The following is an 18,139-nucleotide window of genomic DNA, read 5'->3' on the forward strand; positions in this document are numbered from 1 at the left end:
AAACTGAAAATTCACGGTTCCAAGGTGATGGTGGGACCAGCTCGGCATAGTGTATTATGAGTTGTTGAAACCGACTGAAACAATCACAGAGATCGTTATCAAATGCAATTAATGCGTTTGAGCCGAGTATCGAAAGACAAACGGCCGCAATACAACGAGAGACATGATAAAATGATTTTAAAGCATGACAATGCTCGACGCCATGTTGCGAAATGGTTAAGACATACTTGGAAACTTTGAAATGGGAAGTTCTACCACACCCGCTGTATTCTCCAGACGTTGCTCCCTCGGACTATCACTTTTCTTGATCAATGACACACGGCCTGGCTGACCAGCACTTCCGGTTTTATGAAGAAGTAAGAAATTGGATCGATTCGTGGATCGCTTCAAAAGATGGCCAGTTTTTTCAACGCCGGATTTGTACCCTGCCTGAAAGATGAGAGGAATTAGTGGCCAGCGATGGACAATACTTTGAATATATATAAATGTATAACCAGTTTTTTAAAATAAAACCTCGAATTTCGGAAAAAAACGTCGAAAGAAAAGTTGTATGCCTATGTATTTTCTCCAGTCATTTTTGTCCAGTAGGTTATGCAATTTAATCATGTAAAGATACACGCTTCAACAATGTTGAGATATGGTTAAATTGTTTCATCAAAATCAGTACTCATTTGTGAATTCTGAGATAATCAAGAAGAATTCATTCAATAAGAGAACCAAAATCAAGTAATGAACTACTTTCAAATATGTCAACAATACGACGAATACTGAGACGATTAAATGAATAATGTACTCCATAAATTCATCTAAAATTTCTTTCTGTAGTCACAAATGAGCACTTGTTTTGATAAAACAATTTCTAAACGTTGTTGAAGTGTGTATCTTTACATGTTTAAATGGCATAACCTACTGGACATAAATGGCATAAGAAATATGAAACAATAATATTCAGCGTTTCCATTATAACCATTAATTTCAAATTTTATCATTTCTATGCGAAAACCCTTTATTTTACATGTTTTGTTTTTTCGTTCAAACCAGTAACCACTAATTACTTGTTTGAATATTTTGCGTTTCAGTTGCAAGCATGCAAACCAATCTATTCAATCAGTTTTCAACCTATTTATTACTCACATGGAAATATTCGTTTTCTACGCCCATGATCAGTTTTTCTTCACTGAATCATATATTTATGAGAAAAGTTATTGTGAACAATGACTACTCGTAAAAAGTTCAATTATAAACATGCATGTCATAGAAACCACAGATATAAACTAGTTTATCAAGTGTTCTCATCTTGAGTTTTTTCGTCATAAAATGTTCTACTTTTCAATCATCCTGCAATTATCAACAGTCATATTTCAGGCATGGTCTCTAAAAGATTATTCGAATAGAAATGATTTTATAACAACAATTTTAAATAGATTCACTGCCGATGATTCTGAGATCTGTTTTGTTTTCGATGGCCCTTCTTTTCTGGATGAGACTTCATTGATATCAAGTAGAAATAGCTACACATTTGGAATTGATATTCATCAATGTACCAATATGATATCTTTCTGTTCGAAAGTCATAATATCTTCAACATCTTCAAATGGAACGAAAATTCACAACTTCATCGAGAAAAATATCAACACGACCCAAGCCAAGGTGTTAGTGTTCACAGAAAAAAAATTTGAAGGTGATACGAACCAATTTTTTAAGATATCTTGGGAAAGAAACATAAATATCTTCATAGTTGGAAACATCCAAAATAGAATTGAAATTATGGAACCTGAGGCAGAAAAACTGGTTAAAAATATAACAATATTCTCTGCAATGTCGAACAATATTGTATTATCCTGTTATCCTACTGATCCCACTTGTTTTTTCAATCACTCCTTCGAATCTAGCTTGTGGACTCCTGAACTCATGTTGGAAAAGCTAAATAGAAGATTCAAGGTGTCAGCATCAGCACATCCACCATATTTTGAAAGAGATGGAGATGGTTACAAGGGAATTGACTACGAATTGGTCAAGTTGATGATTCCTACCTTGCCCATCTCTTTTAGAATCTTCCCAGATAAGCCACAGGGTGATCAGAGCGTAAATTATGAAACGCTAGTGGAGTTTTTGAACACTGCCAACGATGGGGACTTGAGCGTTGGAGGATTATGGCTAACCAACGATTTTCCATCGACACATCCTTACGCCAAACAGTGCAACACTTTCCTAGTCCATCGGCCATCTCTACTTCCCGATTCGACGTTTGTATTTCAGTATTTTCAACTGCCACTTTGGTTAAGTTATTTCGGGATTCTGTTTCTTATGGCTCTCTTGTTGAAGTTTAGCTATTTATTTTATCTTGTGGATAATTCTTTCGACTATTGCTTGCTTTTGATTTTGCATTATGTGGCAAATTTAGGGATACCAAGATTTCCTGATAGGAGACAATTTTATGTCAGGTACGTCTTGATTGTTTGGATTGTGTACTGTCTTCTGATGACCACCTATTTTTGTGTTGGACTGACAGTAACTCTGAGGTTTCCCAGATTCACTCAATCCATTAACAATTGGAATGATATGGTAGACTTGAAAATAAAATGGATAGAGAATTCTGAATTTTATAGAGATCGCATATCAGATTGGGGTACCTACGACAAGTATCTCAAGAACTTGGCACATCTTTTCCAATACGAAAAAGATATAAACGAAATGAACAGAAAACTGAAAGAGAACTACGCAGTTAGAGTACAAAAATTACCAGGTTTCTACCTAACAAACACAGGTTGGATGAACGACTACGCTAAAAAAAATTTCAAGTTGTTGAAGGATTGTTTCTTAATTTGGTACAACGCTTTTCTCCTCAAGAACCCCACTCCCTTGTTAGAATATATCAACAAGAAAACTTTGGGATTGGTTGAATATGGGTTTGTTAAGTACTGGTATCAACATCATACTAATAAGAAGAAGAACAGGTATATGACAACGTTTTTCAATGAGTACTCAGACGAGTTCATTCAGTTCATAAAACTTGATAAGTTGAAGAGTTGTTTCTTTTTGCTTTTCTGTGGATTGGTAATGAGTGTGATAGTGTTTTTATTGGAAAAAATTAGATTTTCATCGGAGATTACTACTTTTAATTGAATGGAGTAATTCTTTGTTTTGTAGCACATGCTTGATTGGTGGATATTAAAAATCAACTGTATACTTAGTTAGCAATAAACAATCTTAAAATGAAAAATTAGTTATTCAATCAGTAAGATGTGGAAATTTCGGAGATGGTTCAAATTTTTGTTCACGATTGTCAACGATTTCAAAGATTTTTTATTAAAAATAATGAATCAAAAAACGTAATTGAATATTTGAAACTGTGATTTTTCAGAAACGCCCTGTAACTCCCGAACGAATCAAGATATATATGATCTGCTTTCTGATATCTAATTATTGCGAAAAATGAGATTGAGAGTCCTTGAAGATTTATTCTCCAAGTTCTATTTATTGAGATGTTCTCAGTGAGAGCGTATGAAATTTGTATGTATGAAATTTTTATTGAATGCAACGGTCACCCCTCTTGATATATTGCTGATTCTGATCAGAACAAAGCCTATACAGTTTGAAATTATAAAAGTGTACTAACAGTACTGACGAAAAATTGGAAAATTCCACGGACGACTTTTGAATTACAGGGAGAATAATGAACTAAACGAATTTCATTCAGAATTATGTTTGACTCACCCTTTATCTAACAATAATTTTTATTAACAACCAGTATAAAATTATTAACTTATGGGTAAGCAATATTTGTCGAGTAAAAAAAATCAAAAAAATGCTATTATTTCTAGTAATTTTTGGTTCAAACTTTGTTATCAAACCTTTCTTTTTCATATTACAGATATGAGTAAACTTCGTTTAAAAAAAAGTTTTTCGAATACCCCCCCAAAGAAAAAAAGAGATCTACGCCTTTGAGTTGAACCCATGGACTTTTTTGTTCTGGAGGTCGTAGTCTACAAAATACGAAGAATTCAGAAAAATCAACCGGTGTAAATTTTTTTATTAGGCTGCTGCCTGGTCCTTTTCACAGTTATGGAGGTCAAAAACCGTCGTTTGAGGTCTATAAGAGTACATTAAATTTGTTTCTAAATTGGTTGCTGTATCCACGAATTTTGAAGACAAAAATTAAAAAAAAAATCGAAAATTTAACAAACATACATTAATGTCTAGACCTACTTTTTTTCAGCGTTTTTTGTCTAGGAAGGGTTATTCAAGCAGACAAAAACGATACAACGCGACAATATGCCAACAACAATCACAGTTACATCCTTAAACAGGTGACCTACCCCTATCCAAGGGTAGAACCATGCGGGCGTCCCTATATCTAAAAAGATACCGCCCTTTGTAGACTGCCGTCACCGATATCAGCCAAAATTTGGGACAGATGCAAGCACACAATGCATTCGGCAATTTGCATAGAGCCGTTAGACCCGCATTTTTTTTGGCTCGTGGCCTGCGTCTAGTCATAAAAAAAAAACTATTACCGCTTCGATTCGTATTCAAGAATCGTACCTAGGCACACTTATCGATGTTGTGTCGTGTTGAAGGGATCGAAATTATCGAAGTACCTACCTGAGTTTGGAAGTGTCTGAAATTTATTCAAATGTAAAGGGTGTTTTTGTTCGAGGTATATAACTTTAAGTTGGCACTACTGTTCAAGGGAGCGACAGATTTAACAGCTGTCAAGTGATTTATTCTCAGTTTAGTTTGGCAATTCACCATGAATAGACTCACGCCTGAACAACGCTTGCAAATAGTGCAATTTCATTTCGAAAATAATGGTTCTTTGCGGAATACGTATCACGCACTACGTCCATTTTATTTTGTTTAGCGATGAAGGGCACTTCTGGTTGAATGGCTACGTCAACAAACACAACTGCCGCATTTGGAGTGAAGCTAATCCTCAAGTGTATGTCGAAACACCGTTATATCCAGAAAAACTGACTGTTTGGTGCGCTTTATGGGCTGGTGGAATCATTGGTCCGTACTTCTTCAAAAACGATGATGGCCAGAACGTTACAGTCAATGGTGATCGGTATAGAGCCATGATTACTAACTTTTTCATTCCTGAATTGAACAACCATGATGTCCAGGAGCTGTGGTTCCAACAAGATTGCGCAACATGTCACACAGCTCGTGCTACAATCGATTTATTGAAAGACACGTTTGGTGACCGCCTAATTCCACGTTTTGGACCTGTGAATTGGTCTCCAAGATCTGGTGATTTAACACCGCTAGACTACTTTCTGTGGGGCTATGTAAAGTCATTGGTCTATGCAGATAAGCCACAAACCCTTGACCATTTGGAAGAAAACATTCGCCGTGTTATTGCCGATATACGGCCACAAATTTCGGAAAAAGTCATGGAAAATTGGACGTCCAGATTGGACTACATCCGAGCCAGCCGTGGCGGTCATATGCCAGAAATCATATTTGAAATGTAATGCCACAAGATTATCTTGCGGATAAATGAAATTCATGTCAATCGAATAATCCATCGTTGTTTTATTGCAATTTTAAGTTCTATAGCTCTAAAAAAAACACCCTTTACCTACCTGGATTTGGAAGTGTCTGAAACTTATTCAAATGTATCATCCATTTCGAGGTGTTGTTGTGTTCGATTAGGGGTGTTATTGCTGAAGGGTGGTACAGCTGCCGGTCGTTCTTGCGGAGTTACAAACTATTCGATATGAATAGATGGAATAGTGAGGATTTCGCACCATTGAATACATAAATGTATTTAGTTAGACAGGGGCATGTTGAATTGAAATCTCCAGTAGCAATTCTGAATGGGATGTGAGTAGTTGGCTCTATAATATTATTGGCTATTTTTTTTTTGTCAATAGAATGCCTGTAGGAAAGAGAGATGATGTTCTTCAAGTGAAAAAAAATCGGAGATATATTTGGATCTACTCTTGTAAAATGAACCTGCTTTTTCCTCATTTTTTTTAGGCTCATGAATTAAGAGGTTTATTATTGTACAAGCAGTGGCGTACCCAGGCATAAGTCTTAAAAGGGGATGAGGAAAAAAAAATTGAGTATTCGTTTCCAATGCCCTTTGAATTTACAGACACTTCTTCAAATTGATTTTCAAGTAGTTTGGAGCTTTTACTTTAGAATCTCATTATTTTACCCGATTGTTTATTTTTAACATCAATTTGGGATTTTTAGCTCGTAAATAAACAATGATTATGCCAACTACAGTCAGATCAGATCAAGCCTTTTGATATAACAGTTGGTTGATGAAATTTTCACACAATTAAATTATGGAACGTTGTGATTTATAATGAATATTCGTCCTGTGGATGGATATATCCCCCTTATCCCCCCTTGCATACGCCACTGTGCATGGTGTCCCAAATTCTATGCTCTCTCAAAGCATCTCGAGAACTATAAGACTCAGAGACAAAATCTTCAAGGACCCCCATTTCTTTTTTCGAAATAATAAAACATCAGAAAGCAGATCATAGATATTTTGATTCTGTTTTTTATTGCAGATTCGTATTTCACGGTGAAAAAAACAGTTTAGTATGAAAAATTTTTTACGATTCGTCACAGATGGCTCTGAAATCGAATTTAAATTGTCGGTCTGAACGACCCATTCACATAAAATTCTGACTGACTTTACCTGCTGAACTGTTTGTTTTCAGTACATGAACTGTTATTGATCATGTTGAAATGGTGACGTTATTTGTTCTTGGTGTTTTTGGTTCAAAATAATTGGCATTAATTGAAAAGGTTGAATCAATGGAAAGAAGAATTCTAAATGGATCTGTTTTATTTGGAATCTAGTAGAAATCTCCCTTTATCTTTATGCGCAGAACTTTTTCCATCGTTTCAACGAATAGGGGGACAATTTACAACTAAAATTTCATGTGAAATATAAGACGGATAATTCAAAATCGAATACAGAGCCATCTGTGACGAGTTGTGGAAAATTGTTGAGGAACATTTGAAATTTCAAACTTGTCCCTCTTCCCCTCCAAAGGTGTAGGAAATGAAAGGGGTTGTAGCTTAATACGAAACATTTTTTATGTGATGTTTACTTTTCGATATTTTTAACTGATTCAACTCAAAAGAATCACTCGGTATACTAATGAAATTGCCAAATATCAAACAATGTTTTGTTTTATCCTTTCATAAGACATCCATTACTAGGTATTAAAACTTAGTTTGAATGTTCACCTACATTTTACATTTGGGATAATGAATAATCTACTAGTCATAGTTTTGTGTACAGTTAAAAATCTATTCAGAAAATTTTCAAGGGCTGTTTTAAAATTGAACATGATTGTGAGTCGTCAATTGATTATTTCAAATTTTATTCCCAATTGGAAGTTTTTCACATTTAAGCGAAATTTTCTAGATTCATGCGGTATGAAATATTATATCATTATATATGTACAACAATTTAAAGCGGTTCTTTTTTGGAAGTGGGATATAATTTTTAATAGCCTACTTTTAATAATTGAAAATAATTTAAGTGACATATTTTTTATATAATGAAAATAATCAATAGTTCAATCAAATTCAAGCTTTTATCGTATTCGAAAAAAACTCTTCATAGGGTACGGACAATTTTTTCAAATGAACTTTTGGGTACTACATATTCTTGGAAAAATTTCAGGAGAACACATTTTTTTGATTCCAGTGGTTTTAACACTTGATTTTTTATATCAGTCAGTATGTGGATATCTGACATTTAGGATCTTTCTAGGTACATCTTCCTCAATTCTCAAGAATCGTTATTTCAACCTTTAAAACAAATATAATCTCGATAAATTCAATATTATCATGGGAAGAATAAAGATTGAGATCGTGATGAAATACATTTACCATTGAAATATTTATTGTTCATATCTACGAACTGGTAATTTATTTGTTTTGCGTGGAAGATATGATACCCATTATTTGTATTGCGATAACAACCTGTCAGATATCTGATGAATAAAACAAATTTCACAAATTGGTCATTGAAAGACGATCAGAAACTACCTGATGTCATATCGAAAAATAAAGCAGTAATATAAAATAATTTATTGCATACAGTCTCATAATCATTATTAATATAATTTATCTAAGCTAGGACTAGAATTTCCTTCAATTTATTTGAAATATAACTTTGGATCGAATGCTGCATGGTACCCTTCACGAATCAATAAATAATTTAGGCCGGTTATATACACTATGTACAAATAATAGTATCACATGGGCGGAGACCATTGTTCACTATGATGTCTTGTTCTCCTTGTCTTGTAGACGAGGCTTCTTCATTTTGTAGAATTCTGAAACAAAATATTGTAATTATAGAAATAGTTGACTGCGTTAGAGAAACTGATTATATTGTTTATTCAGACTTTCAATAAAATACTATCGTTTTTTATTTTGCACTTTATGGACATTTTGTCTCTTTTTTTTCTCAAAAACGCTTCTTTGATAGGTCATTTTTCAATTCGAACATTCGATTGATCGATGTGTTTCGGAAATAACAATAGAAAGCCTCTATGTTGAAATGCAACAATAGAAATTCCAGGAAGTACCTAGTATCTTTTAGAGGGAGTAAAGGTGAAACTTCTTGTGTTAAGACTGAACAGCAGAATATAGCTGTACTCATTCTAAACATTTTTTTCTACGAATTTCAGCATGTACAAAATAATAGAATTCCTTCCCATGTCATGTGGCCTGAAGAGGCCTGTTTCACTAACAACAATCGTAATGAACATGTATGGGCCTCACAAAATCCATTAGAGTCATTGGACCAAGAAGATTATCAGCAACGTTTTAGTGTCAACGTTTGGTATGGGATATTCAGCAATGATTTGATGCCAGTACATTTTATAAATGATCCTCTAAATGCAGATTGGAATTTGGAGCCAAATCCTTTCGACTTCATTTATAATCTAGAGGCTCTAGAGCTCAACGTTGTTGGAAATATGTGGTGCACACCACACAGAGGCAGACAAGTAATTGCTTTATTGAATAAAAATTTCCAAAATTAATGGATAGATCAAGAGGGACCAATGCCATGGCCACCTAATTTGCTGGACTCAATCAGTTAGATTTTTATTTATGGGGACATATGAACGACCTTTTCTATCTTGTTGAAATCACATCTCTTCTTATTTTTCTCCGAACATCACATCAAAAGTTTTGTCATGTTACATAAGGATATTTTCGAGCAAATATATGTAATAATGATTTTAATATAGAGGAATTGACAACTACGATTACAGAAGAATGAAACAATATTACTCAACAAACTAGTCACTTCAGTTCGAACATTTGATCAATATTATAATTATTTGAAAGTATTTTATTTTACATAGTTCATTGTACATACTAATTGATCAAATGTTCAAACCAAAGTCCTTTCTGAGCCTGGCATTATATTATCCAAGACGGTCAATAAATTCTTGTTGTACCTTAGTAACAGTTGGTTGAGTAGTTTTACATTCATTAGTTATCCTAGTTTTCAATACCTCGATATTAAAATCATTATAACATTAATTTGCTCGAAAACCTTCATATGTAACATGAATGACAAAACTTTTGATGTGCTGTGTGGAAAAAAATATGCTTTTTCGGCAACCGTCCGGGAAGTGCTCACTTCCCGGACGCTTTTTCTCTGAGAAAGTATCATTTCCCGGCCTAGTCCGGAAAGTACGTACTTCCTGGACTAGGCCGGAAAAGAATCATAGAATCCATAGCAACCGAGATAACGGCTGACAGTTCATATGAAATTAGTTGTCAAAAATTTGCATGTTTTTTGATCGCAATCGCAATAAAATATGGAAAGCAGCAGCGATAGTGTTATTTTACATGGTTGCCGAAAAAATATTGTACGCAACACGCCCGAAAATGGTTTTTTTGGACTCACAGACTTCCAGGACTCGCTTACGCTCGTCCTGGAATTTTGTCTATTCGTCCGAAAAAACCCTATTTTCCGGACTTGTTACGTAATAGTATATTGTGCAACAAGTAGGGAAAGTCCAACTTTCCTCGCGAGTGTGGAAGTTTGTGGCACGAGCCTGAAAGGCGAGTGCCGCAAACACACGAGCGAGAAAAGGACTTTCTCCACATGTTGCACACTATACTTTTCTTACAACAGCACGAATTTCAATAATTCAAGTAATGGACTTGATTCAAATCAAAATGGCCTTCGTTGACAGTATGTGCTAATTTATTGCGTTTCCATAGAAACGACTCAAAAGCCCAATTTCATTGGTCTAACAAGGGAGGTGTGGGCAAAGTGCCGTGGGGAATAATATTTCCCACAGTATGCGCAATACATAGTTGCAATTGAGTAAACTATGCAGAAAACGCTACTTTTCATAGCAGTTGTAGGGAAATTACTATTTTCAAACGACACTATCAAAAATAGCGGTTGCAATTTAAAAAAATGTCAATGACATAGACAAAACATCAAAGACGTCATCACTGTGACTAAAACGTCAAAAGATGCGCATCTTGAAATCAAAGTGACGTGTTTGCGGATTTTTTCAAAAAACTTTTCCCTTTTTAGAAACTTTACTTTATGTCCTCACTATATATTTTCAAATACTTGTTTTTTCTGAACGAAAACGAATCGGAACTATGTTCATAGGAAAAAAACGTATAGGATAAATGCATAATTTATCAAAGTTTGTCAAAGAACTTGTAGATCGCCCTGTATCATTAGATTGAGTTATTATATATTTATAAGGGATTAAATCTAGAGATATTTATTATAAAAGAGAAGATAAATAATAAGTTCAAATGGAAATAAGAATTTTCAATCCTCACATAAGTGACACTTATGAAAATTTTTTATCTTACTGTTTTATCAGCAAAAATTATTCACAAAGAAGATTTTCTAAGAGAATGCCACCCCCAACCGTTAAAAAGGGCGCGAACACACGGGTACCCTTTGGCGCCAAAGATGCTGTAATGTATGTCAAGAGAGCACAAGGTGCAGGAAATCGGGTTTGAATTCCAAGAACCGGCAAGTGTGTGATTCACCTCTACCTCTACTACCTTCAGTGGCACCGGCCAGTGTTTTTTCTCGAGAAAACGGCAAGAATCTCAGCTGTTGTTGGGACGCACCTTCATCTACCTGCAAGGAGACCGTTGAGATCTCCACCAGATGCACCTGGCATCACGCGCCAAAAATTGGCGGGAAAGATCTACTTTGCTGTCCGATCGGTCTCTACAAGTTTGTGTCAGGTTGAAACGTACCCAGACAATGAGGACATTGAACAGAATTGCGTCATTTTAGATGAATAAGCAAGCGATAGTTAGTAACTGTATGAGGTAATAAGTAGTCGAGCATACAGGTTTCGAATGTCTAGGTACTACCTGGATAAATCTGGGTATATTCGGTTTTTCCATACATTATTTCACAATAGGAATGGAATTATCAGACACCACCATTCTTCAAAGAAAATGTTGTTTAGATAAGATATCAAATCACAAGACTGGTAACCATAGTTGAACTCATTTTATGAAAAAACTAAATTCCCTGAATGTGATAAACTCCTGACTATAAGGTGTCTACTCTATGTTTCAATGTAGTTATATGTTTCATACAATTCATTTCTTAGATGTGAAACAGAGTTTTGCCTGAAATGGTGATATGTCATAGTAATAAAGTCTACAAAGAAAGCAATCACTTGAATTGTACAAACTCTAAAGTTATGAAAGGACATGATAATTCAAACTTGATATACAGAATTCTGAGAAATAGCTAAACTAATAACTGAAATGAAAATAAAAATATTGCTCGAATTGCTCCTGCTGATTTAGTTATTTAATTTATTAGATTTATTGGTGAATATAATTTTCCTTTGGTGTAGATATAATAACTTTCGAGAGATATGTGTATATCGAAAGATATAAGATTTTATATAGAATTCATATAATATTTTCAAGGATACTTCAATTCATTACTTGGACAAAGAGATTGAACGAAATTTTAAAGAAAATCTCATTTTGCTTTCTGATGAAGAAACTTAGAAGGTCAATATCTATACAACTCATTTCAGATGCTCAATTTGTTGACACCAAATTTCAGCCGAATAATTTCTCGGAACTATTATTCATTTTCGATATTCTTTTGGAATGATCTTGAACAAATTCTACATAAACGTTCGTGTCGTTGTTATACAACCTAATACCAAGTTTCAATTCGATCAAATAAGTAGGTATTTTTTTAAAAAGAATCGGATTTGGTGTATCATTGACGATCTCAAACTTTGCCAATCTTTTCTGATGGATTTCTTCCGAAAGTTTCGTCGTGAAAAGTTCCATGGTCAGCAGTTTCTCCAGATTTAGATATTATCGAAAACGAACGAGGATGCGATAGTAACGGCTGCAACATGCAATTATGTTTAATATTTCCTTTTAACGGATTATACAATGCGTATATATTCGAAACCAGCTGTCCTTCAACCCATTACATACCCAAAATATACAAAGCTCATTTTGGCAAAGCAAGATTTTACCTACTTATTCAAATATAAAGGTCGGAGATGACTATTCGGCCGTTATAAATTCTAAAGGGTAAGAACCACGCACAGGTTTCATACTCCTTTGGGATTCATATATTTATTTGTTGAAAAGGGTAAGAACCAAAACGCAAATCCTTTGAGATGCACAATAATATCCTGTGTTCTGGTATATGGCACATGCTATTCGTCAAAAGAAGATTCTTTCCACCTTTAGCCTAGCGTTTATGATAAATGTGGATCCGTTGCGGTCTGCAGATGGTACATGGGTGAAAATATGAGTTTTAACAGATGTTTCGCATCCTCTCGAGTGGTTCATTACTAGTGGCTGATATTGGGTTGGAACCATATCAGGTTTGCAGTTTTTTTATCTGAATAGTGTCAGTTGCACCTCTTCAGATTTTGTGTTTATAGCGTCAAACGTTCACGTATTGGTGAGGTTAGGTAGAAACTTTGAATTGCCAACCATCCGTAAATAAAACCACTGAATTTCTTTTGTCTTTCTTATGGATTTTGAAATTACGCCAATCTCTCAACCTTTTTTTAGATGCATTGGCAGGTTTCTTAAGATTTGATTCTGTTGAAACTGATTCAGTAAAGTTTTCTCTCTCAGTTGCCACAAAATTAGTACATATATGATAATAGAACAAGATGAATATGAAAATAAAACTGAATATATCAGTGAAAAATATCAAATGTTTATCGCATTACCAGAACCAAAGAAAATTTGAGCTAAATGAATACCAAGGAAAATTATTCAATATTTCCAGATCCAATCTCAAAATTTATTTCGTATTTGCGAGATAATAACTCAAATGTTCATTTCTAATTTCAGGAGAAACATATTTCCAAATTCTCCTATTCAGATAAACTAATCGACAAAAAAACCATTATTGCATTATTGGATGTAATATTAATTTTTATAATCAAAATTTGACAATGGAAATGTATACCTATACATGAAAATAATGAAAGAATTTTATTATGGAACTCCACAGATCAGTGACAAATAATTACTGAATATAGATAAACGAGGTGGTAACATTGAAGAAGGGAAAAAATACTATTTCTGAAAATTGCTAGATAGAACAATTTCACTTAGGAGAAAATTGACGACACTGAATTTCTTGAATTAACAGGGTCATTGATATCTATGTTTATATTCATTTTATAGATTGCTTGGTTTGTTTACATGAATGAATAAACATATTCCATGACATTTGCAGTGTTAGGTTTCGAAATGGAAAACTCGGCTCAACTTTTATAGAATTAGTAATTTTATAAAATTGCATATTATTTTCTCCTATTTCATGAAAAGTTTGAGTTATCGGAAAGAAGCTATGGGCGAATTTTTTCGGTTAGAATATCTACTGCTTTCAAATAATGAAATTAAAATCATATTTCAAACTCTTATTATCGTAATAATAGTTTTATCACAAAATACAATAGCCAAGTCTTCAATCCTTCAATGTCAAACCAAGGTCGCGTCGATCAGAGAATCTTCCTCAAATATTTTTATATCAAAGAAGAAAAAGCTTCCAAACTTGCTAGACTCAGACTGGAGGCATCAAATTTAAAATTTCGGCAGTGAACCACAACCGACGGAACTAACGTAAGACAGAGACGGACTATAATGAAATTAACATAAAAGTTCAATATCCTTCACTTCCGTACTCTTGACTAAGTTGAAAACCTCAGTTATGACTCTCGTATGATTTCTTAGAATCCACAACACAATATCCTCGTTTACCAAACAACTCACCCGTATTCTTCTATTTTAAGAAGTTATCCATATTTCATAGAATTTGTATTGGTAAGTATACCACAGAAATAAGAACAGATGATGTTAATTCAACATTATTCATAAACTGCAAGAAATATTTAATTTATGAAGAGATTGGGGACAACAGATTTGAAATGGTTATAAATGAACAGTTTCTAGAAGAACTAGGATATTAATATGATATAACAATTATTTATAAAAATGAAAAAAAATCGAATGAACTTCAGGGTAAAATCAATTATATCATGTCCGTTCAGCTGTATATTACAAGATAACTCTCGAAAGGATTATGCAAAAAATTTCAGGATAGGTTCAGGGTCCAAATATTTTGGTTTAGCTAGTTAATGAGCAAAATCCGTTCAATGATCCTGGAGTCATGTCTATGTGAAATATATTTCTTTCGATAATGTAAAAAATAAGCATCCGATTGAACTGAAATTCAAAAATCTTTTGCAAAATAGTGGAACGAATTCTCGTGCCCAAATAGGGAAATGTTTTCGAATTTATTCGTCGAATTTCATAAAAATAATTTTTAATTCTGTATCTAATTTTATTTTTATTGATCCTATACTTTTGTTATTTATTTCTTGGATTATATATCTCATTTATTATCGTTCGTAGTTTGAATAGGTACAATCAGAGAATTGTTTATTGAATCACAAATAGCTTTTGTTCCCAGGTTGATTATTAACAATCCACTAGAGGTAAGTTTATCAGTGCAGATACAATAGTTTCCCTTTCTTCCTTCAGCATTCAAGGAGTCACACTTGGCTGACTCCTAACAACACCCCAAGTTCATTCACAATTAATAGATTCAGTTCTTTTTTCACTTGAGTAAGTCCGCAAGGTCAAACCCACAATATCTCCACAATTATTGTTGTCTGGCAATGTCCACCATAAATTTCAATATCGTTTGGAAGTAACACCAATGAAAAAATGGTTATTCAATAATAATCATTGTCAGTGAATATAATGGGGATCACAAACTCCAGTCTGGTCAACGTAATAGATTTAAAATTGAGGTATCATTCCACGAGATACGTCACAGTACTTGTGCCCCCACAAACTAGTGTGGCGTCTTTTACAAAGTTGTCATTATATCATCATCTACAAAGTTACACATTCATTAGTACAGAAAGGGAGACATGATTATAAGCCAGATTGTCTGTTATTTCTTGAACGAAGAGTCAATTTCATTGTCTTGGGAATAACGAGTTGAGAACATTGTAACTGATACGAATCTGTGTTTTTTTAATCTGTCCGACTTGCTAATGTAACGGATAAAAACAGGTTAATGGTGGGAAAATGATATCGGATATAGAAAAAATTGAATTATGGTCGTTGGTCACGATTTGAAATCAGTCGGATGTGATTGCTTTGGGAATTAAATATTTCCGGCAGTTTATGATGCATCTTGAATTAATATTAGCCGATGCTCTCATCGATGCAGAGAATAAATAATTTTCTGTACTCGCACCAAGTCGATAAAATATGGAATAATTAATATATTGGATTTTGTATTGCCAATGAAATTTAGTGTGTCCAAACGCTAAAAATGTTTCAAGATTTGTTGGAAGGGACGAAAATTAGAACAAATTTTCAATTGTCAAGGTGGATAATAACAATGCCACGGTATTTTATGTGTTAAGAAAAGAGGAAATGTTGAAGTCGAGAACAATAATAAGTACTAGTAATATTTAAACTGAAATTATATTGCTGGGTAATTTGAATTACCTTACACAACATGCCCACCGATTAAAATTTGGCATTCCCTCCAAAAATTGCCCGCTTTTGAAACTTGAACGTCATAAAAAGTTTAACAATTTTGCTTGAGTGAAAATTTTTTTTTTGAGATTCTATTATTCCCTGTATTATTTTGAACTTTGAAGACGATGTAATAAATTAGAATGAAAATACATAATTTCATCTTTCAGGGACCAATCTCCGATACTATTCGACATGTTGGTAAACATTGCACACTTATCTAGACAGAGCGGACATGATGAAAGCTCTTAATGATTCATAGCTCTATATTTCGAAAAATTACTTCGCTATCATTATATTTCACTACCTAATATTTGTTTCAAGTTGGATAACTATTAAAAGATGTTACGATAATTGATGATGATTGTTGAATATGAACACGATAAATGAGTTATTTACTTGATGACAATACTAAATGGGCGTCATATTCTGATAAGTTTAAAATAATAGCTAGAGAGTATACACGAAAAACCTTTCTAAATTTCTACAGAGTGACTCATATCAAAATTGTACAGGGTCGACTTTGAGGAATCGTATAGTTTTTGTTCTTAGATTGACACAATTGTCTTCTAAACTCGCGCCTAGCTTGAATGTCATCTATCAATTAGTGAGCTGAAAAATACCAACTTTGTGGATAGAAAACTCGTAAATTCTTAACCATTTCAACAAATTTCTGTCCAAAAATTATTATAAAGAATATTACTCCAAATTACTTTTTCTTTGGCGAAAACTCAAATTATTACCTCAAGGTAACCGTTTTCAGTCAACAGAAAAAGTGAGAGATAATTTGTGGTTACTATTATGGTTGAATTTTGAAGGTGAAACAAAAAAATTTGGATTTATAAAACAAATTTGTGCTTCATTGTCCAATTCTACTGACATAAAATATGAACTGGCATTATGGTTAGCTGATGCAGAAAATTAGGAAAGGTGAATCGCATTAGAAACCTTTTTTGTATTTCACATTTCACAACAATAGAATTTTCCAAAAGTAAAACTACATCGCCTGTAACTTTTTTCATAAATTCTAGCAGGAACTGTTGATGTAATTTATCCAATATTTCTTAGGGAATCTAATTCATCAAATTTGGTACAAATTTTAAGTTGAGGAAAAAATTTTTGTGAATTACGACAATAAAACTAAGAAAGCATTGATCGAACCAAGCCAAAATAAGTCTAAAGTGAGTACTGACCTGTTATACGTTTGTTGCCTTTTCCACATAGCATTTTCCTCTTTCTATTCGCCAAAGGTTTCTGCAGGGAGTTTTCACTGGGTTTTTTCACAATATTAGGATTAACATTCTCCGTTTCTTCCTCTTCCATCCTATCGATATCGATGCCAAACCTCTCCATAAATCTAATCTTGTCCATCTCCACCTGTTCCTGCAACATCCTCAAGGTGTCATCTGGATCACATTTCCCAAACAGGCACTTGCTGATTTTTAACACACTTTCTTCCGAAGCCCTCGTCGTGTTCACTTCTTTCAAAGCCATCATCACCAAAGCAGGCTTTCTGGCCGCTTGAATTTCGATGATTTTTTTGAGTTTATACATTGTTATTTTTTAAGGGATGAAAATTTAGATGAGGAGTTATTCGAGCGAAGGATCGAGATGAAATGAATGGATTGCAATAGGAGAGCGGTTGGAAAGGTAACAGTCCCCCCTCTATTTGGTATAACGTGCACGGTACCCAATAGCGAGAGTTGCATTTGGTACGGAACCACACCTCTACATGAATCAGAGTAGCGAGAAGAGGTTTGGGTACCTTTGCACAGAGGGCGGAAGCACTTAAGTTTTTTTCTGATACCCGTATCGTGTTTTTGAAGGAAGATTACATTTAGACCCATTTCGAACAAATGGGTCTAGTTTTGGCATTACTCATAAAGGAAATTGATAAGTGATAGTGAGGACTGGAGTAAATATTGGTGATATGGTTTAATGAGGATTGTGCAGACGTTTTAAGTTCGAAAACGTTTTAAGTACATACTTTCGTTTATTTTTAGGATGATTATTGAATGTTTACTATCTTACTGTAGAGATAGCATTTCAGTAACTGTTGGTGATAAGACTTCGTATT

At 33.9% G+C, this 18,139-nt stretch overlaps 2 protein-coding genes across 2 annotated transcripts; one reads left to right on the forward strand and one right to left on the reverse strand.

Annotated features, from left to right (window-relative positions):
* The first annotated feature begins 1,674 nt into the window (after window positions 1-1,674).
* On the forward strand, window positions 1,675-3,126 carry LOC123685390. Its single transcript, XM_045625045.1, has one exon. The coding sequence runs from the start codon at window positions 1,768-1,770 to the stop codon at window positions 3,124-3,126; it is 1,359 nt and encodes a 452-aa protein (XP_045481001.1). The 5' UTR covers window positions 1,675-1,767.
* A 4,929-nt stretch (window positions 3,127-8,055) lies between these two features.
* LOC123685009 lies at window positions 8,056-17,913 on the reverse strand. The gene is made up of 2 exons (XM_045624557.1): window positions 17,256-17,913; window positions 8,056-8,318 (listed from the first exon to the last, which is right to left on the reverse strand). Exons 1-2 carry the CDS (start codon window positions 17,614-17,616, stop codon window positions 8,263-8,265), a joined length of 417 nt encoding a protein of 138 aa, XP_045480513.1. The 5' UTR covers window positions 17,617-17,913; the 3' UTR covers window positions 8,056-8,262.
* Between the last annotated feature and the right edge of the window lie 226 nt (window positions 17,914-18,139).

Source organism: Harmonia axyridis, chromosome 7, assembly GCF_914767665.1.
Source record: "Harmonia axyridis chromosome 7, icHarAxyr1.1, whole genome shotgun sequence".
NCBI classification, from domain to species: Eukaryota; Metazoa; Arthropoda; class Insecta; order Coleoptera; family Coccinellidae; genus Harmonia; species Harmonia axyridis.

What these genes read in the sequence shown, in the direction of transcription:
- LOC123685009 (XM_045624557.1), bottom strand. Translation starts at nt 17,616, where the DNA reads ATGTATAAACTCAAAAAAATCATCGAAATTCAAGCGGCCAGAAAGCCT. An exon ending in AGGCAACAAACGTATAACAG is followed by an intron (nt 8,319 to 17,255) that starts GTCAGTACTCAC and finishes ATTTTGTTTCAG; the next exon opens with AATTCTACAAAATGAAGAAG.
- LOC123685390 (XM_045625045.1), top strand. Translation starts at nt 1,768, where the DNA reads ATGGAACCTGAGGCAGAAAAACTGGTTAAAAATATAACAATATTCTCT.